Source organism: Gopherus flavomarginatus, chromosome 2, assembly GCF_025201925.1.
Source record: "Gopherus flavomarginatus isolate rGopFla2 chromosome 2, rGopFla2.mat.asm, whole genome shotgun sequence".
Taxonomy (NCBI): domain Eukaryota; kingdom Metazoa; phylum Chordata; order Testudines; family Testudinidae; genus Gopherus; species Gopherus flavomarginatus.
Window position 1 is genome coordinate 77785129 of NC_066618.1, and position 22652 is coordinate 77807780.

Genomic DNA, 22652 nt, shown 5'->3' on the forward strand with positions numbered 1-22652 from the left:
GAGATTCCACTGCTGTAGTCTGGAGCCCAACAGCTCTGCCTTACTCTTGGGTAGTTCCAAATCCCTGACAAGGTCATTCAGTTCACCTTGTGTTATGAGGTGTGGTTCAGAGGAGGAGGATGGGAGAAAATGTGGGTCCTGTGACACTGATGGTTCAGGACCAGAAGTTTCATCCTCTTCCTCTTCCTCGTCTGACTCAAGTGAGAATGATTCCGGTGCATCAGGAACCGGCAGTCCTTCTCCGTGGGGTACTGGGCGTATAGCTGATGGAATGTTTGGAGAATGCACAGTCCACTTTTTCTTCTTTGACACACCTTTCCCAACTGGAGGCACCATGCAGAAGTAACAATTGCTGGTATGATCTGTTGGCTCTCTCCAAATCATTGGCACTGCAAAAGGCATAGATTTCCTTTTCCTGTTCAACCACTGGCCAAGATTTGTTGCACAAGTGTTGCAGCATGTGTGTGGGGCCCACCTCTTGTCCTGATCTCCAATTTTGCAGCCAAAATAAAGGGGATAGGTTCTCTTAACCATAGTGGTTATACTGCGCTTTTGTGATGCAAAAGTCACTTCACCACAAACATAGCAGAAGTTATCTGCACTGTTCACACAAGTACGAGGCATCTCTGCTCACTTTGGCTAAACAGAAATGTGTCCCTTTGCAAAATCAAGCACTGACAAATAAGAGAGCACGACACTGTATGATTTCTACAGCTGATATAGGGCAATTTGTTCAGCAGAGTGATGTAAGCTTCGTTATGATTGCATCATCCATGACTTCTAGGAATAACATGATGCAATTCATATCCTGTATGATGCAATACCAGCTTCAGATTGCATCATTCATTGTTTTGCCTAAAAAGCAAGTACTGTCCAAACCCAGTCATAGATTTATTCATAGATCCAGTCAAAGATATATTTTAGTCATTTCTGGTTTAAATTGAGATCCCTTCCCTTTATAACTCACTTATCCTCCGCCATTCCCCAAGTCAAGGGTCATATATACTGACCCAATAGCATATCTTGAAAACTAGAGCCAATCAACAATTTTAAGCTTCATTTTCATTCTCAGTGACCCAGAATTAGTAAAGTTGGACTACATTAATTTCAGAAGCATTTTGGCTGTAGAGCAGTGTTATCTGGCACTCTATTTGTACCATCTTGAACAGACTTTGAACTATCATTTTTTAAATTCTTTTCATTGTATTTTAAAGGATATTGTTAACTACTTTTACTGCAGTCATGGTTAACATGTCTATTGTTTATAATATTTTAAAGCTCAAAATGCATTTTCCCCCTATTTAGCAAGTGGGAATTCTCTCATCCCATTGTATTAAATTATGGGCCCGATTTTCAAATGTGTTCAGCACTCAATAGCTTGCTACTTAATTTAGGTGCCTGACTGGGTGCTGTTGGGTGCTCAGCTCTTGAAACCTTGGCCCTACATCTTCAAATCAACATGAGGATTTTTGATAACTGCTTTGTGTCCAGACCTGTGCATAGGGGGAGGGATAGCTCAGTGGTTTGCGCATTGGCCTGCTAAACCCAGGGTTTGTGAGTTCAATCCTTGAGGGGGCCACTTAGGGATCTGGGGCAAAAATCAGTACTTGGTCCTGCTAGTGAAGGCAGGGGGCTGGACTCGATGACCTTTCGAGGTCTCTTCCAGTTCTAGGAGATAAGTATATCTCCTATTATTATTATAGGTCATTAATGAAGATATCATGCAGAGTTTGACCTGTGTGCTAGTTAGCAGAGGAAGCTCACCACAGTCCTTTTGCATCTGTTACTTCAAAAAGCTTCTACTTCTGAACTTCAAAGTAGTGTATTAAAAGAACTTAGGAAGATAAGATGTCAAGGACAGTCCCTACCAGGTTACAATAATGTTCAGTTTAGAACCAAATTTGGTCTTTATCTGTTTGGGTTCTGTGCTGGGCAGACACACTGTCAAATTCAGAGTGCAAATAGTAATGCTGTGCAATATGTAGCAATATGGACCGAAAGCTGTCAGAACACAACTTTTGTAATGTGTAATTTTCAGTGGTGTTTAAGTGAGTGATTATTTAAAATTTATTAAATTCTGAGTATTCAGACAGGGACTGAGTATTTACAGTCCATCTGCTAGCGTCAAAAATAAAACAGATACACAATGGAACTGCTGACTTCCTCATTCCCACTCATTTTTTTCTGGTTGGGATACAGCAAAAAAAATGCATTTATGAGAGAGGGAGCATGTCTATTAGCTAGAACATTTCATCTGACCAAGTGCACCCATTTGTAAAATAGATAGAATGTATTCATTCACTACAAGCTGAAGCTTCATTCATTCATGCTCTTTATACTCTCTCAAACGGCAATTAACAGGTGCGACATTATAATTCAATAAAATATTGGTCTTCTAGTGACAAATACATAGACAAATATTTACAGTAAATTCTAACACAAGTTCTCTGATATAGTGCATCAAAAAGTCAGGTAAAGGGTGTGGATGCATAACAATTTTTTAAAGTATTTTTATGTTGTGTACAGTCAATAGTTCTGATATATAGCTGTGAGAAACAGACATGAAATTGAATAGGTAGAAATGACAATTCAGCAGCTACTCACAATAAAGCACACATAGAAACTGCATTGATTACCTTTCATTTTTACACTTTATGAAATCCGCACTATCATTCATTTAATAACTGAACAGCAGTTATATTGCAGTTTATGTATCAAAAGTAGCTCTGAAAAATCTGTGTATGCAGCTTTCCCTACTCTCTGCCTATAAGAATTTATACTACCCAAAACAAGAGCTTTACTGAATCACACATGAATATACAAAGGTTGCTTCCGTATTAAGTTTTTGTCCAAGCTTCATAAACAGAATTCTCTGATGTCCATAACCTCACCTTGATTCAAAAGGACCTTGTTTTGCTATTGGTCTAATCTTTTTTCGGATAACGGGCAGTTTGTTGGTGTCAATCACTTTGGTTTCTCCATTGCTGTATGTAAATTCCAGTATGCCATTCCATTCTCCTTGTGCCTTACACACGATGGTATTGGTAGGATTGTGTTTCACTTCTGCTGTAACCCTAATTCCAATATGACAAAAGCCACAATAAAATATACAGTTTATCTTAGTGCCAGCATATTAAAAAGACTATAATCTGCTAAATTCAAACTGGAACAGGTGCACACAAGGGCTACTAGGATGATCTGAGGAATGGAAAAACTACCTTATGAGAGGTGACTCAAAGAGCTTGGCTTGTTTAACCTAACCAAAAGAAGCTGAGGGGAGATATGATTGCTCTCTATTAATACATCAGAAGAAGAAATACCAGGGAGGGAGAGGAATTATTTAAGTTCAGCACCAATGTGGACACAGGAACAAATGGATATAAACCAGCCATCAAGTAGTCTGGGCTTGAAATTAGGCGAGGAGGAAGTCCTCAAACAGTCTTCCAAAGGGAGCAGTGATTAAGTTTATGGAGGGGATGGCATGATGAGACTGTCTATACTGGCATATAACTGATCTGTAACTGCTAGTAGCAAATATCTCCAATGGCCAGTGATGGGACACTAGATGGGGAGGGCTCTGAGTTAGTACAGAGAATTCTTTCCCGGGTGTCTGGCTGGTGGGTCTTGCCCATGTGCTCAGGGTCTAACTAATCGCCATATGTGGCATTGGGAAGGAATTTTCCCCTGGGTTAGATTAGCAGAGATCCTGGGGGGGAGGGTGTTCGTCTTCCTCTGCAGCATGGGTTACTTGCAGGTTTAAACTAGTGCAAATGATGAATTCTCTGTAACTTGAAGTCTTTAAACCAGGGGTGGGCAAACTTTTTGGCCCGAGGGCCACATCTGGGAATAGAAATTGTATGTTGGGCCATGAATGCTCACAAAATTGAGGTTGGGGTGCAGGAGGGGGTGAGGGCTCTGGTTGGGGGTGTGGACTCAGTGGTGGGGCTGGGGATGAAGAATTTGAGGGTACTCCTGGCTGGGATCGAGGGGTTTGGAGTGTGGGAGGGGGATCAGGGCTGGGGCAGGAGGTTGGGGCATGGGGACAGCCTCAGGGGTGCAGGCTCCAAGTGGCACTTACCTCAAGTGGCTCCTGGAAGCAGCAGCATGTCCCTTCTCTGGCTCCTATGCAGAGGCACAGACAGGTGGCTCTACATGCTGCCCCATCTGCAGGCACTGCCCCTGCAGCTCTCATTGGAGTGCTGGAGGGGGCCATTGGAGTAGGGCCACTGGAACACCTAGGAGCCGGAGTAGGACAATGCCGTGGCTTCCAGGAGCCATGTGGAGCGGCCTCCAACTCCGCACCCCAGCTGGAGACCTGGAGGGGGGCCACGCCATAGATTCCGGGAGCCACGTGGTACGGCCCCCGACCCTGTGCCTCAGCTGGAGTGGGGCAAGCCCCAGACCCCGCTCCCCAACGGGAGTTCATGCACCAGCTTAAAACAGCTTGTGGGCTGGATCCGTCCCGTGGGCCGTAGTTTGATTTGAGGACTTCTGTAATAGACCCATAACTTCTGGCTGAGTTACTGGAGTGGCTGGGTAAGGTTCTGGGCCCTGCAATGTGCAGGATATCGGAGTAGATGATCATGATGGTCGCTTCTGACTTTAAAGTCTATGAGTGAGTGTCCAAGCAATTTTAAAAATCAGCTGTGAACAGATATGTTTAAATTATAAACAGAAATCTGACTTTGTTGCATCAAAAAGAGCAAGTGCAGACTGTGTGTGGAATATCTGTGCTGAGATATTCCAGCCATAGATCTTCTAGCATATTTTCTCTCTTTCCCTGGCATAGCTGTGGCTTGAGTTAAAAATACACATCAGTCTGGGTTTTCAGCACTAACTCAGAATTTGTTTGCTATAGTGGACCAAAGAGAGACACTTAAAACTGTTAAAAATACATCCAGATTTTAAAGCTCAAAATCTGACACCCCAGAACCTTAACACTGTTACATACTGATGTGAAAGGTCCCAGATTCAAAGTATCTATATTTATTTTGTCAAACCTACAAATCACATTTTAAACAATTGTTTTTTAAATGGAAAAGCTGTAATGAGGTGCTGGCAGGTGCAGGAAGGTTTTTTTTTTAAAACACATGATAAAACACTATATAAATTCAATTTGGCTTTTGCATATTAATTACACATACACACCCAAACAGTTTTACAGTAATAAATACAGAAAACTGAAAAAGTTCTCAAGTACACTAACATACAGTACAAAAGGAAGCAACCCAATAGACAGCAGTTTCAATACCTGTGAACTTTTCCTCCATAGAAAGGCTTGGTGTGGAATGTGACAGTAGCAGAATAACCAGTCTTGGCACAGTTAATACTGATTTTACCTCCAAGCTCCACCCACGGAATGGTAAGTATAGAACGTGCATAGGCACTAGGCAACGTGAACACATATTCTTCCTCATGTTCCATTAAGTAAAGAACACCTAGGAGAGAAAAGTTGGAAAGTGAAATGATACTAGTGTACTGATGAGAACATGCAGCCACCGGCCACTTATTATCAGCAAACTGTAATTCACACAGTCAGAGTAATAGGAGACCCTTATCATGAAGTCAGAGTGCCTCTACCAGTAAACCTCCCTCAGAAGAAATCTGCTCAAACACAAAAAGGTATGGCTTCAGTTCTGCATTTTAACCAAGTGATACTTCAAAATGATACAGGTTGTCAATAAAACATAAGTACAAACTGGTAAGACCAAGGGGAAAAAAAATCTCATAAGAGCCAACTCAGTAAGTCTGAAACACTTTGTAGCTCCCTCTATCCTGCTAAATAAAAAAAAAATCTTTTGGGACAAAGAGCCCTAAGAAGAGTGGTCCATGGAAGGAAGTCACCTAGAACTTTGCTCTCTCAAGATAACAGACTTTCTCCCATGCATTCTTTCTAGGCCCCGCATCCAGTAATAGAACACACGCTAGCCCACTTACGGAACACATTCACCCTCGCCACTCCTCTCAACTCTGCTCTCCCCTTTGATTTGATTCTTTTCTACATGGGGTCTTATACTGCCCACATCGCTGTAGTATTTGAATGCCTTCCAGAAGGACATTAAATGACGTAACCCAGGGGCAGGCAACCTATAGCATGTGTGCCAAAGGCAGCACACGAGCTGATTTTCAGTGGCACTCACACTGCCTGGGTCACCAGTCCGGGGAGTTCTGCATTTTATTTAATTTTAAATGAAGCTTCTTAAACATTTTAAAAACCTTATTTACTTTACATACAACAATAGTTTAGTTATGTATTATAGACTTATAGAAAGAGACCTTCTAAAAACGTTAAAATGTATTACTAGCACACAAAACCTTAAATTACAGTGAATAAATGAAGACTTGGCACACCACTTCTGAAAGGTTGCCGACCCCTGACGTAACCAAACATCTGCCACATGGGGTTCATTCTCTCTCAACCTCTCCCCAGAAGAAGCCTGTGTGCAATGCAGTGCCCTTCTGTTCTCCTTGGGATCCTACCTACTGCCACCTGATCCCACCCCGCTGCACTACTTTGCTCTACTTTTTGCTGCACGTGTGACTTGTCTGTGGCAGCTGGAGCAGCACTTTGAATCCATCTGGCTCCAGTGAGAGGCCAGCAGCAGCAGGGTACAGAAATCTTCACAGCTAGCTAAGGGAACTGGCTGCTGCTCTCTGCCTAGTCAGAGGATCTCTGTGTCTGAGGCTTGGTTCACACTACCCACTCCTGAGTGACACAGATATACCGACCTAGCACCCGTTGTAGAGAGCGCTATATTGACAAGGAGGGCTTCTCTCACCAACATAGATACCGTCTCTTGGGGGAGAGGGGGGAGTATCTACGCTGACAGGAGAAATTCTCCCGACAGCATAGGTAGCATCTTCACTAAGCGCTCCAGCTGCACCACTGTCAGTGTAGACAAGTCCCGAGCCTCTACTACCACAACGAAGGTTCTGTCCCATCATAACTGTGGGTGGGTTTTCAAAACAGACATTTGTAAATTACATCACATAGGAAAGTGAACAATACAAATACATGCTGCAAACACTGCACATGAATTCTGCAACACCAAATAGTCTTGGTCCAATAAGAGATATTGTCTCACCAACCTTGTCTCACCAAATACCCTTAGCAGTTCAGCTTAGGAAATGTCAGTCATCAAAAATAAAGTTCGTTCTATCCACTTTGATTTTAATGTTCCTTTATTTTTCATTTTAATAGCTTCCTAGGAGCCAAAACGGTGGCTGGGGGGGGGGGGAATCTTTGCAACAGAGGGACGGGACATCAATCCAGGCTCTCCAAATCTTTCTGAATCAGCAAAGAATCCTGTGGCACCTTATAGACTAACAGACGTTTTGGAGCATGAGCTTTCGTGGGTGAATACCCACTTCCTCAGATGCATGTAGACATCTGTCTACATGCATCTGAGGAAGTGGGTATTCACCCACGAAAGCTCATGCTCCAAAACGTCTGTTAGTCTATAAGGTGCCACAGGATTCTTTGCTGCTTTTACAGATCCAGACTAACACGGCTACCCCTCTGATACTTTCTGAATCAGTCTCTCATGTTTTAAACTTGTAAGTAATTAGCCAGGCAGGGTATGTTAGTCTTATGTTTGTTTTCTCAACTTGTAAATGTTTCTTTTTGCTGGAAGGATTTTACCTCTGTTTGCTGTAACTTTGAACCTAAAGCTGGGGGGCCCCCTCTGGTCTACAGGAATCTGATTACCCTGTAAAGCATTTTCCATCCTGATTTTACAGAGATAATTTTTACCTTTTCTTTCTTTAATTAAAAGTTTTCTTTTTAAGAACCTGATTGATTTTTACTTGTTTTAAGATCCAAGGGGATTGGATCTGGACTCACCAGGGATTAGTGGGGGGAAAGGAGGGGGATGGTAAATTTCTCCTTGTTTTAAGATCCAAGGGGATTGGATCTGTGTTCACCAGGGAATTGGTGAAGTCCCTCAAGGCAACCCAAGGAGGGGACAAAGTTTTGGGGGAACAGAGAGTGCCCCATACACTAGAATTCTGAGTGGTGGCAGTATGCCAGGGCTAACTAGTAATTAGGCTTAGAAGTGTCCATGCAGGTCCACGCATCTGTACCCTAAATTTCAGAGTGGGGAAAGAAACTTTGACAACCTCCTACTAGGGACAGCCTTATTTCTGAAGAATTACATGCCTAAGCTGCAGCATAAAACGCCAACCAATGTATGACCAATAAATCAGCATTAAAGCAAAGAGGACTTTCATATTATTAGCTTAACAAAACAAAAAGCTTACATTTTATGGACATTATCATTTTAATTTTTAAGCCATACTTAATGTATCTGATGTAGAGAAATTGGAGAGGGTCCAGAGAAGAGCAATAAGAATGATTAAAGGTCTAGACAACATGACCTATGAAGGAAGGCTTGAAGAATTGGGTTTGTTTAGTTTGGAAAAGAGAAGACTGAAAGGGGACATGATAGCAGTTTTCAGGTATCTAAAAGGGTGTCATAAGAAGGAGGGAGAAAACTTGCTCATCTTAGCCTCTAAGGATAGAGCAAGAAGCACTGGACTTAAACTGCAGCAACGGAGGTTTAGGTTGGACATTAGGAAAAACTTCCTGTCAGGGTGGTTAAACACTAGAATAAACTGCCTAGGGAGGTTGTGGAATCTCCATCTCTGGAGATACTTAAGAGTAGGTTAGATAAACAGCTATCAGGGATGGTCTAGACAGTATTTGGTCCTGCCATGAGGACTACTTGTAAGACTACAGGCTGGCTTCTCATTTCATCAGATTCTGCTTAATTGGATAAACTGTTTCAGGGTAAAGCAATGAAAGGTATTTTATTAGACAGAGCCTCACATATAACAGGTGCTAGTGCCTCAGCTATTTTCTGTCCCCATAAGAGTCCAAACGTTGGCAACTTAGGCCCAGGTCCTCGATGGTATTTAAGTGTCTAACTTCCACTGGAATCAGACACCTAAAAACCTTGGAGGGTCTGGGCCTTAGTCTCTCTCTCTTCGCCCCTCATACAGGCTAATGGCTTTATTTACAAACACTTTTTTTTGCCCATTTAGATTTAAGCCCAACCCCACCAGTTGGCAAAGATTATCACAGTGTGTACAACAGTCCTGAAGTCCTGCCCCAAAGTTTGGCACTAATTAGTTATTGCAGGGACGCACTTGAACACTCTGCGGTGGCCATTTTAAAATAAAAAAATACTTTCACTGATGCATTGTGAAAGATATCTTCCTTCAGCTCCTTTTCGCACCACCCAAGAGACCATTTTAAAATTATAAGGTTGCAAACAAATAAGGAAAGTAGGTTAAATTTTGCTCCTACCTACTAATCTTTTTGGCATACATCCCTCAAAACACATACTGTATTAATGCAGAAGGAGAAGTGGTCTGAGCTCCCAATTTAAGTGTAAAATGCGACATTTCAGTAAGAAGACCATCAATCAGAAATACTTGTTTTATAATTCCCTTGCACAATCTCATGCATTTCACAGTTCATCCATTCTGCAAAGGGCCTCTCCCTATTTGGGCTTTCAGTCTGCTGTGCTGAGCACAAGTACAGTCTTCTTCAAGATTATTAGCTTACAGTTCTGCTTCAAGTCTATCCCCTGCATTGTAGACTAATTTCAGTCCTTAAGAATTTACACTAACAATTTTTAGTACCACCCATTGGTGACACTATCCATAATGGTATTCATGCTAGAAAACACCCTCAGTGAAGAGCTAGAATTTAAAATATTGTATAAGACTAGCAATTTCGTGAGCAGAGAATAACTAGCTTTCTGCATATTATGCTAGTCACTTCTTAATGCAGCTACTTCAGTCAGACACTGGCGAATAAAAGCAAAATAAGTGAGTATCAGAGAAGAAGTAGAGGAGGGATTTATTAGTCTCAGAAGTATGAATGCAGCTGATAAAGGTAGCCCATGGCTTTGCCTTCTGTTCCCTTTTTTAAAACAAGTGGCAGCTACAATTATGAATACAAACAAAGAAGAAATTTGGGAAATACAAACCTGAAGCCACTTATAAGAACAGTTCTGAGACACAAAATCCATGGAATCTAAGGGTAACATTTTCAAAAGCGACTAAGTCCCTTTTGAAAATGTTACCCTAAATCTCCTTTGCATTTATCCCAGTAGGGAATCATAGCACATATCACAAAAGAAAAAATGCAAACTCAACAGCATTAAACTGGTGTAGGTCAATTTCTTTTCTAAAAGCAGGATCTACTACAGGTTGGCTCTCCAGCCTTCATCAGTGCAGTTGTTCCATTGGCAGGACTGTGACATGGGAATAACAATACACAATACTGATGGTTCACAGCTTCCTGAGAATGGTTCCACAATTTCAGTCTGAACTGCTGAAGTTTCCTCTTGCATAGGCTGGTCTCTGGGGTTAGCCTTATACAGAAAGCCAGGAGACCCAGCAGTTTGATGCAAACTCTGATCAGAGGATGAACGTAACACATCCCAACTGCCCTCTTTTCCATAGGGAATATTTTAACTGTGGTAGTGTCAATGTAAATTCTCAGATGAGTGATTGTCTAGGGACAGCTCTTCTTTAGGGAGATGATAAAATTGTTAGCCATCACGGTACTAAGAGCTTTCTGTGTAGCCATTTTAGAATCTGATTGGGATAATCCCAGATCAGTATGTGTGCACATTTCCTGGGTGCTGTCGCACACAATCATCCATCACCAATAACCCTGGGCTGATGAGAGGCTAAAACGGGAGATCACATGGAAACCTCAGGAATTTTTGTTGGCATTGAGACAGGGATCTCTCTCCAGAACTGTTACTTGAGTGCTATGAGATTCCTGGATATGATAAAACCTGAGAGAGAGTCTCTTAACCTTTATCTAGACATCCCCATGCAGAACAAATAACATCCTAGAAAATGGACTGTGTCAGAGCGCTGGGACCCAGCAGCTGAACCTGCACTCTGATCACTGCAAATCCAATTAGTTCTCCTGGAGAGGGCCTCACTGAGGGAAGGAGTGGCTAATTACTAGGTCAACCTGGGCTGGGGAGCACTAAGGAGCTAATTAGCCCATTAATTGCAAGAGTAGAAAAGGAGCACAGGAAGGAACTGTAAGTGGCCTGGAGACTACATATTTTTGGCTGACTAAAATCAAGGGAAATCTAGATGAAATTACTATAAAGTGGATGCACAACTGATTGAAAAACCATTCTCAGCAGTAATCAATAGTTCGCTGTCAAACTGGAAGGAGGACATATCTACTGGGATCACACAGGAGTCTATCCTGGGTCCAGCACTAGTTAATATTTTTACTAACGATACGGAGTGGAGAGTAAGCTTATAAAATCTGCAGATGACACCAAGCTGGGAGAGGTTGCAACTCCTTTGAAGAACAGGATTAGAATTCAAAATGACCTTAACATACAGGCCTGTCGCAACTTACGCACATTTAACATGCATGATTTCAGCTTTACGCTGAAGGGCCGGAGTCCGGGGGGGGCATGGCCTCAAGATGTAAAGGTCCTGGGGCACCAGCTGTGGCTGGGAGTCCCAGGGCCTTTAAATCACCCAGGGGGTTCCCAGACTCAGAGGTGGCTGGTAGCCCCTGAGGCGAACTAAAGGGCCCGAGGCTCCAATCACCGTGGAGTTCCTGGCCCTTTAAATGCCAGCCGCAGCCCAGCAGCCAAAGCTGCAGGCGGGATTTAAAGGTCTCCTCCGGGCTCCCCACCACAGCGGGAAGCCTGGCGGAGCCCTTTAAATCCCGCCCGCAGCTCCAGCGGCCAGGCCAGGGCGGCATTTAAAGGACCCCCTCCAGGCTCCCCAGGAGCCCGGAGGAGCCCTTTAAATGCCGTTCTGGCCCTGCCGCCAGAGCTGCGGGTGGGATTTAATTTTCAGTATATGCAGGTTTTCACTTTACGCGATAATCGCAGAACAGAACCCTTGCGTATAATAAGACTTGCCTGTATTGGAGAATTGGTCTGAAATCAACAAGATGAAATTCAATCAAGTGCAAAGTACTTCGTAGGAAGTAAAAATTCAGTGCCCAAATACAAAATGGGTAACAACTAGCTAGATGGTAGTACTGCTGAAAAGGATCTTGAGGGTATACTGGATCACAAATTGAATATGAGCCAACAACGTGATGCAGTACAAGCCTATATGACCTCTTGAGGTCTCTTCCAGCCCTTGAGTCCCTATCCTACCAATCCCCTACCAATGCTGTACTTTGTGAACTGATTTTCCTACAACACGTATTGATGAAATACACAGATGAGATGCTAGGTCAATAATGCAATAATTAACTGCAGAAGAGACATGTGCAATTTAATGCTTTCCTCTGATTGTTCAGGGATCAATATGAACAACAAATCATTTGAGGTCATCGATGGCCTAGAGCAGTTTCCTAATGTAACAGGCTCCTCACACTTCAGCTGTGTTATTCAGCACATGGGTTAGACGTAGGGTGACCAGACAGCAATTGTCAAAAAACGGTACAAGGGGTGGGAGGTAATAGGCGCCCATATAAGAAAAAGTCCCAAAAAACAGGACTGTCCCTTTAAAAACAGTACATCTGGTCACCCTAGTTAGATGGGGACTAAATGTTTGTTCTGATTAAGGCATACATGATTCACACAATGAAATCATGAAATAGTGGCACACTAGAATCTCACTCCTATGGTCTCATGAGCGTTTAAATCATGTGTGTTACGTTTTTTGTTTGACAATCATTGAGGAGCTCTATCTAAAACATACGAGAAATGGAAAAAGCACAGTGAAGGTCTACCAAAATGATTAGGGTATGGAACAGCTTCCATATGAGAAGAGATTAACAAGAGTGGGATTGGTTCAATTTAGAAAAGAGACAACTAAGGAGAGAGGTCTATAAAATCATGAATGGTGTGGAGAAAATGAAAAAGGTGGTGTTATTTACCCATTTACATAACACAAGAACTGTGGGTCACCCGATGAAATTAACAGACAACAAATTTAAAACAAACGTAAGGAAGTACTTCTTCACACAACACACAGTCAATGCCAGGAGATGTGAAGGGCAAAAGTATAACTGGGTTCAAGAAAGAATTAGATAAATTAAGGGAGGATAGGTCCATCAATGACAATTAGCCAAAATGGTCAAAGACACAACCCCTTGTCCGGGTGTCCCTAAGACTCTGACTGCCAGAAGCTGGGACTGGATGACAGGGAATGTATCACTTGAAAATTGCCCTGTTCGGTTCCTTCCCTTTGAAGGACCTGGCTGTGGCCGCTGTCAGAAGACAGGATACTGGGCTAGATGGAAAAAGAAAAGAGCTTTGAAATCCTTGGATAAAATATATTGTAAATACAAAATTATTACTCCTGCTAAACTACTATTAATTTTTAAGCTAACTCCAGCTGTCTGAAACATTTAACTATAAAAGCCCTGCCATTCTGCTAAATTAAGAGTCATTTGCTCCCATGGAAGTATGCATTACGGAGCTGCAAAACCCACAACAGATTATTCATTCACTGCTACTGGCTGCATTCCCTCAGAAAAAGGTGTAACATCCTTCATATCAAATCCTTCACAAGTTTTAAAGCTTCCTTTTAATTTTTAAAGTATCACCTAAAAAAAAAGATGGTGTGTATATTTTTAAAGTTAGCAGCCACCTGATAATGTAAAACAAAAACATACAACCCCCAACAAAAGTTTCAACTCTATATTCTTGGTAAAATTAACCAATAAACCTAATGCATAGGGCTATCAATTCTGCTTTTTCATGAATTTTGCTGCTTTGCAACAAAACAATAGATTCCAGTATGAAAGGAACCTCAGTGGTTCTATGCTAGACAAGTATTAAACATTGCCTTTTCACTAAAATATGCTAAGATTTTCTGCCCACTGAAACATCTGTTTGGTGGCTCTTTGAAACATATAAAACTCTATAATGTAAGAAATGGTAACTTTTGCTCCCCCTCTCCTTGCAAATTTAAATCCCAATGCCATTCTATTTCATCACATCCTCTTTGTTCTTTCCACTAAAACATCAGTTATCATTAACTAGAGCTTCGCATTGTGGAAACATCAATTTTTATTTGCAATACACCTCTTCTATTCTCATTCAGAGTGACCTTTTAGGTAAGGAAACTGCTGAACTGGCTACACTGTACAATGGTTTCATCAGGTAAAGCACTTCCTAGCTGAAAGCTGAGACACCTCATTTCACTTGTAAACCACATTCAGAGATGATGAGATAGCACAGAAAGAAACTGTGCACATGGATTTCCAGCAACATCGCCTCTTGCATGCTGATTTCTGTCACTCCATGTGTTCAGCTCATCTGGTTGATATTTACATGGAACAAAGAAACAAGACAAAAAACCAGCAATACAACACTGGATGGCTTTTGTCATCTGCAGACTGGATGTTGTAGAGTCAAAATACTGATCTACAGCATTTGTATGAAGGGATCTTATGTCATTAAACCTCATACTTATTTAAATTCATATAGAAGCTTCTTATCCTTTAACTTATATTCTTCTTCTTTAACATACAGACTTATTCTTGTTTTAAAAAAGTAATGAAACACCTTAATCTCCACAACAATATTATTGTGATGAGCTGCAAGGAAGAGGTTTCACTATAACCACGGGAATATTATCAATGTATTCCTGGCATAATCTAGTTCCAAGAATTCATTATACACTATGCAAATAGGCAACAGCAGTGCAACAAATCTCTCGGCAGTCACCAACAAAAATAGTCACTACGTGCTCAGAGGCAAGGCTGTTAAATACATCCTGGTTTTATGTGTTCTTCAACGCACGGGTCATAACATAGTTACAGGATGAAATACAATCTTTCTGTTAAATATAGCAAGATTATGTTTGCTATCTGCTGCACAACTGTCTGAATCTTGAAGTATAGCAAAATTATTTCAACTGTCTAGTGCACTGTCTGAGATACATGCTTCTCATATACCGAAAAAAACCTTCTCTAAATGTAGTATAGTCAGTATTTGTGGAGAAACCTCTGTATTAACTTTAAACTATTCAAAATACAGACATAGGTCAAGTCTGAGAGATTATTGCAAATACAGGGGAAATTATCTTTCCAATAACATACTGCAGAATCTAAAACTCCTAATAGTCAAGCAGAAGTTCAAAGACAACACACACACACTCCGTAACTTTTTAAAATATCTGTTAATGCATGTGATGTTTCATTCCATATTTTAATGAAAATATGCTTATGATATGAATATGACAAAACTGAGGTATACTTTATGCAAGATGGCTCATGTGAGATATCATTGGAAAGCTTCTGATTTACTGAATGTAATTATCCAATTTGTATGCCTGTTATCATTTCTGTATCTGAAGTTAGGAATATTGACTATGTATCTGTATTTCAACTATGTTACTTTGGGTGACACCCACTGCTAACACTTCAGGTAAAACAATGGAAAATTCAGAAAGGGCTCATGGCCGATCAGCAAGGACAATGGACTGTAGAAAGGAACTCATGGACGCTGTAATCTTACAGACTCAGGTGGTCTTGTCACCTGATACTAAACACTACCCGGGATTTCTTGTAACTTTCCACTGGAAGGGAAAGGGGGTCAAGTTTGGGAAACAAAGGATTCCTGCCTCCTGTAAATCCTATTTAAGGGTGGATAGGAAAGCAACCAGGATTCCTCCTCTCCATGGCCTGTCTGCTCAAGAAGAAAGACTGGAAAAGCCACCTGAAGGGAATGCAGAGGAGAAATCCAGACTGAGACAGGGGTCCAGTCTGAAAAGGAACATAACGAACTCTGAACCACAGAAACTTTGCAACCTGCCTGCAACAATATCTAGGGTGAAAAATACTATTTGTAACCAATTTCTTTAGTGAAACTAGATTAGTTTGCATGTTTGATTTCATTTGCTTAATAATCTGCTTTGTTCTGTTTGTTACCCCTTTTACCACTTAAAATCTGCCTTTTGTAGTTAATAAAATTTGTTTTCTTTATTATTAAACCCAGTTTCTGTAATTTCTAACTTGGGGGGGGGTTAGGGGGGAGAAGTTGTGCATACCTTCCTCCACACTGACGAATTTCATTATATATCTTTGGGTCTGCACTCCAAGGGAGGTGGACACCTGAGTTCTGGGACAAGTCCCTTAAGCTGAGCCTTCCCAGAACTGATCTCATTGTCTGTTTCATTCTGCAGTGGAGCCGGCTTAATAGCCTGACTTAGCAAGACAGGTAAAAAGGGTGCCCAAATTGGCATAACAGGCGGGCTCAGTAGTATCTCAGCACATCAGGTGGCCTCCTAATGTTGTATGTCTGGAACTTCTGCGAGACTTCAACATTCCCCCTGCCAGCCAGCCACCCCAAATCCTGAGAGCACCATGTGAGCTGACAGCAAGTAGGCTAAATCTTCTGACCTACTGTATGACTTATCACAGGTGTTTTCATTAGTTTTTAATACAAAAATGAAGGCTATGCCTACACAGGGACACTCAGGAAAGTTAATCAGAATTAACTCAGAGGTGTGAATTTAAATCAGTTAAATCATATTAAATCCCTGTGCATTAAACTCCTGTGAATTAAAATGGTCTTAATTCGGTTTAATTTAATTCACTTTAAGGCTATTTTAATTCTGAATGAGAGAGTCTCCACACAGGGGTTTAATGCAGTTTAACTAAATGTCTGAAGGTGAAGTGGATTAGTTAATTCAGATTAATATTCCTGAGCATCTTCATACACAGACATGCCTTAAGTTCCATTGAACACTCCCCTTCCACTATGAAAAATAATTCATAACAGAAGGAAAAATTGAAGAAATAAAGTCACTGAAGATCTATTGGCTCTAGTAACTCCCACTCTCCCACCCTACTTCACTCCATTACCAAGCTATTGGAAACCTAACTCCGTAGCTTCTCTGGGACTCCTTCCTGACTCCCATTACCCTATACATTGCAACGTAAAAAGCAATGTGTCTGACGTAGTATCACACTGCCTGAAACAGGAAAAAAACACGTGAAACAGAAGTATTATTGCAGGATTTAGACTCCAAGAATCTTAAAAGCAGTAACATTTGTTTCAAGACTGTTCCATTTTGCAATAACTAAACAACTGAAAAGTATTAATATTAGGAAAGAGGTTATCGTACCACTTTTCTATTATTTGATTTTGTTCTTTATTTCACGTTACTTTGCTACTCCTATTGGAGCTGTGAAGTCACAGATAAAAATTTCTTTAGACAATCACTTACCAAAGTCCATCACTACCTGCATCTACCTTGTTAGTACATTTCTTAATATCTCAGCAATACTTACCTAATGCAGTGATGAGAAAAAAATTATTTGTTATTAGTTCTCTTTATCCCTCTGCTTGGCGGTTAATTAGGACCATAATTTTAAATTTATCTGGGACAAAACACTAGAGAGCACATGTAGACGGTATTATTTATCTGTAGTACTGTAGTGCCCAGGAGCTCTAGTTGTGATCCAGGACCCCATTATGCTAGGCGCTGTACAGAACAGAATAATCCTGAGTAGCAAGAGGATTCAGCAAGATGCTCCAATACATCTTTTTTGTTTAAATAATTGATAGAATCATAGAAATTTAGGACTGGAAGGGATCTCGATAGATCATCTAGTTCAGCCCCCTGCACCAAGGCAGGACTAAGTATCGACTAGATTATCCCTTGCAGGTGTTTGTCTAACCCGTCCGTAAAAACCTTTAGTTACGGAGATTCCACATTAATAGTGATAATGATCCAAGCAGTACTTGTCAATCCAGAGCATACATTAATGACTTATAATTTGATAATGTTTTCTAAATGTATTAATAATTTTGATCAATGGATTTATCACTGAACAGGCAAATATGTTAGTTCTATTGCAAACCAACAATACAACATGATTGTGGCCTCATCTGTATGACTTGCTGTAAAGATTGAAAAGGTACTATAGCCTAGTAAGACATGTTTAAAATATATTTCTTCATCTAACAGAAGCCAGGTAAAAGCAGATGAAAAGGCTTAACTGAAAATATACAATTATTCTATATTCTTCTGAAAATTGTTTACAGTAGTTTCCCACACTGAATTAGATACCAACTCTAAAGAGGATTATTTAGCTATGATACAATTGTTACTGTAAGGTACTGTAATAAGTAAAGCTGTCATCATATTTTAGCAAGTACAATGTGACAATTTCTAAACTGTAGATTTGAATAAGTCTCAAAAATAAAAGGCACACATATTATACAAGATATATGTACACTAAAACTGAACAGAAACTGGACAATATTCTCAAACACAAGTTCCATTATTTTAATTCTAAAATTAATGGAAGCAACAAATAGCACAATTAAGATGGTAGGTTTTGTTGTTGTTTTTTAACCTTACTGGAGTTAAACAAAACAAACCAAAACAAACCTTCGTCTATGATTTTCTATGAGGTGCTGACACTAATACCCTCCCAAAAAAATAAAGCAAAGCATATTTCTTACCTTCACCTACCATAGAAACACCTATTGACATTCCCATGAACTTGCTTTTGGTCCATACATGGGCGTTCACACACATTCTCTTCTCCTTGCATTCACAGTAAAAGCATGATACTGGTGGGTGATGGGATACTTGTTCAGCTACAAACCTCAGCTTGTAGCACTCTGATTGGCCCTGGCCAAATTCCTTGGTTTGGTCTGTAGAAACTACAGAGGCACTGTTAGTTCTGAATGATTTCACTTTGTCTTTAGGCACATCCCATGAGCAATGAAATGATTCACCAATTATTGGGTTATAGGGTTTCTTGGCAACTGCTCCCTTTCGGCCTTCATGAAAGGCTGTTAGATAATACTCCACAAAGCAAATAATTCTTTCCTCAGGAGAGGCTCCAGCTGCAATTGACAAAAACAGGTCTGGATGGGCCATGAAATTTGCATACATCTCCAGCAGAGATCTTTTCTCCAAAATAAATGTTGGAAGCACCACCTGTATTCAAAGCAGACAAAGGCAGGTATGATTCCCAATGATTATACTACAGGGATAGTAAACAGTTAAGACAGCTGCAATTTTAGCTGAGCCACGCTTCATGATAGCTGTTTCCCCCACCTCTGCCAGAGAGCAATTTCTCTTAGAATACAGTATAAATAATGAATCGAGGAAAAAATAGTAGTCTTGATAGCTGTACAAGCTGCTTCCTATTTCATTATGGTTTTCAATGACAGACCAAGTGACATGGATCCACTATTTCCCCTTTCTTTCTGGTCAGCTAATAAAACCACTGTTCTTAGAAGCCTTCACTCTTTGAGAATGTGAAAACAGTCTGGTACAAGTTAATTGAATTCTAACACAACACAAATCTGAGCTGAATTACTATTAACCCTCAAAAAAAAAAAAAGGCAGACTTCCCAGACTACTGAACATGTCAGAGGATGCTTATATAAATAAATGTACCCAAGATTCCAAATGGTTAGTGAGAACACAAAATCATCTAATTAACATTGGTTGTAAGAGTAATATTGTGTTGTTAATAATAGTTTTACTGAAAACTATTATGATGCACTGAAGGGCAGCAGAGGTCTGTGCAACACAGAATAACATCTTCCTCCTCTACACAGGATCACAGGAGAGAAGCTAGTGAGGAGTTGCAGCTAATAGGGGAGACATACAATATATTATCTACATGGCTTAAAGTGAACTGGAAGTGCCAGATCGGTCCTTGTCACTTAGAGAGCCATTTTTCCACTATCTATCATCACTGTCAGGGAATATGTTTGGAGCCCCAGGCAGGAGCCAGGCTGCTGCAGGATGAGTATTGATTATCCCCAGGAATACTAAGTAAATACATTCATGCCCTTCTTTCTACACTCATTCTGGCAAATGAATTTCAAATTTACTCTCCTTTGAATTCCCTCCTTTCTTCATCACTCGCCTCTTTTCAGTTCGTTCTTCTGCCCTGCTCCAAGAATCAGGCAAGGACAGAGTGGTACCATCGCCATCTTGAATGTAAGGAATCTTGCCTCTCCCTTCACTGTTATAAAATCAGACTAATGCACAGTTTAACCCTTTTTAGAGAGTAAAGATAATGGAAGCTGTCAGGTATTTATCTCCATTAAAATGATAAAACTACAATTAACCCACAAATATTTCTTTGAATGGATTCTCTCAATGACCCAAGCCCATATTGCCATGCTATTCTACAACAGATTAATGTTTCACAAGTGAATCAGAACGGCCGCTGTTCAGGCAGGCAGAGATTAGTATTGTTGCAAAGTTCAGGGGTGAAAGTAACTTACAGGACTTACCGGTACTGCCGGAGTCCTGAGGGAGGCGTGGCCTCATCCAGAAGAGGCAGGGCCTCTCAAGATTTAAAGGCCCTGGGGAACCAGCTGTGGCTGGGAGACCCAGGGCCTTTAAATTAACCAGGGGCTCCCAGTTGCACAGGTGGCTGGGAGCCTCCCAGGGCTCACGGGCAAATTAAAGGGCCTGGGGCTCTGGCCACCAGGGGGAACCCCGAGATTTGCAGGGTTGGGGCAGGGATTTAAAGGGCCCAGAACTCCTGCCACTGAGGGAAGCCTGGAGCCCTTTAAATCCTGGCACCAGCCCGGCTGCCAGAGCCGTGGCCGGGATTCAAAGGGCTCTGGGCTGCCCACAGCCGCGGGGAGCTCTGAGCCCTTTAAATCCCCGCCCCAGCCCAGCTGCTGGAGTTGCAGCCAGGATTGAAAGGGCTCAGGGCTGCCTGCAGCCGTGGGCAGCCCAGAGCCCTTTCAATCCCCGCCTTGGAAGTCGATGCGGTCCAGCACGGCCTACTGGCTCTTGCCAGTACGCCATACCGGACCAGACAGGCTTACTTTCACCTCTGGCAAAGTTACTGTTCATATCCAAGAAGGAAGACAGCTGCATTGATTTAAAGGGCTCTGCTAACGTATTAATATTGTGAGCTCTACTCACATCTTTTATGGACTCCATCATTTTTGGCTGTTTTAAATATATCATGCAGAACTGATGGGACATTTTTCTTCTGGGTCTGTACACTCCTGGGGACTCTATCAGCAATGTGTTGCCTACTGGACTTAGGCCCCAATCCTGCAATCTGTTGCATGTGTTTGGATCTCTGCATGCAGCCTTGCTGAAGCTGCATAACCCACACCTTATATTGTATTGGCTTACTTATACAAAATAATTCAATAATGAAAACAAATAGTAATGGTGGATTTTTTGTTCCTTTTTAAGTTTGATTTCAGTTTTGAAGAGTAGTTTGTCATGATCTTTCCCCACAATATCAAAATGGTTTCACAGATGAAAAATAACTAACATTTTAAAACATTCACTTTCAGCCCAAATATTTATTGTCTGGTATAATTCAAATAGCAATTCATCACAGTTGCTATCCTACTTCAGTGACTTAAATTTATTATATTAAACAAAATCTTTAGCTGTACGCCTCAAAAAGTGTGTGCATCAAAAGGAGGTTGATAGCCTTTAAAAATGGGTTTAATGTTCTACAAACCCCTAAAAAGTTGGTGAGAGTTCAACAATGTATTCATTATGTAGAATTCAAGGAGGAGAGGAGGACTGCAAAGCCATCCTTTTGGTAAACCACAGTCCAATTCTTCCCTTTTGCTCAAGTAGCCGCACCTGACAAGAACAACATTTATTTGCACAGATCAGAGGCTGTGGGGTTGGAGAGTGAGGGAAAATGAAGGAATATGTTTAAAATGTTGCTGATTTTGTGATTAAATTTTAAAGCTGAAAAGATTTCATCCTCTGAACTTGCTTGTCAATATTCTGGTGTTCATTTCCATATTCTCTACTGCTGGATTTATCCTCTAGAGCCAGTTGCTCCTCATAAATATGCCAGCATAACTACTTAAACAGGCATTAAAAATACTCAATGCTTTCATTATAATTTCAACTGTTGATTAAAAAATTTGAGACATAGAATTCTAACTCAAATTTATAATTAAAAAAAAGCAAAACAGTTTACAAGAAAAGATTTAAATTCCTATATAACCAAAAAGCCTCCACAGCTAACACTACAAATAACTAAATAGTTTCAAAAATGAAATCTCTGGAGATGAAAATGAGTCAAGTTTTTGAGCTTTCACTGAGTGATTTCATAGATTTTAAATTCAATGTAACTTTCAAGAGTTCTAAAAAATATCTGTACAATGTTCTCTTGAATACTGAAACTATATACTGTATATTTTTGTATTTCACACTACCATGCACTAATATAAATAGTCCAAAAGATTCTGATCAATTTTTGGAGTTGACCCTCATTCTGAGAAATTAGCCTTTAATTGGAGGGGGGGTCACCTTCCCCACAGCAGGTTCAGGGAGGGCTTTGCTATGGTGAGTAGGGAAGGGAGTTAGGCTATAATGTCGCAACTCATTCAGTAAGTGTGGGGCGGCTGTCCAGTGCAGGTAGTCCCCAGGGAAGGTACAGTGACCAGATAAATGGCTTGGTGAAGGCTTTAAAAAGGAGGTGTTTGTGTTAAAGGAGCAGAATGGGGGGGAGAGAGGAGAGCGTTCAGGGCGCCTGTGACTGGTGTGGCAGGAGCCAACCCCCCCTTCCCTTATAGCCCACCTTAACCCCTGTAACCATATGGGTTGGCTGGGGACCAGGATGGAAAAAGGTGGGGACTGGCATAAGCCCCCAGGTAGTTATTGAAATGATCATGGAGTTACCTGCACAGTACATTTTTATCTGCTGG

The 22652-nt window shown here is 41.1% G+C and overlaps 2 protein-coding genes across 2 annotated transcripts in view; one reads left to right on the plus strand and one right to left on the minus strand.

Moving 5' to 3' along the window:
- Positions 1–22652, plus strand: part of GPD1L (glycerol-3-phosphate dehydrogenase 1 like) — an 844690-nt gene that overhangs the window by 595297 nt on the left and 226741 nt on the right. The window lies entirely within an intron of this gene.
- The window catches only part of OSBPL10 (oxysterol binding protein like 10), a 172126-nt gene that overhangs the window by 8957 nt on the left and 140517 nt on the right, over positions 1–22652 (minus strand). The window contains exons 8-10 of the mRNA XM_050938385.1: positions 18441–18924; positions 5252–5438; positions 2892–3074 (exon numbers count right to left, since the gene is read on the minus strand). Coding sequence (XP_050794342.1) covers positions 2892–3074; positions 5252–5438; positions 18441–18924 — 854 coding nt within the window. The remainder of the gene's footprint in view (positions 1–2891; positions 3075–5251; positions 5439–18440; positions 18925–22652) is intronic.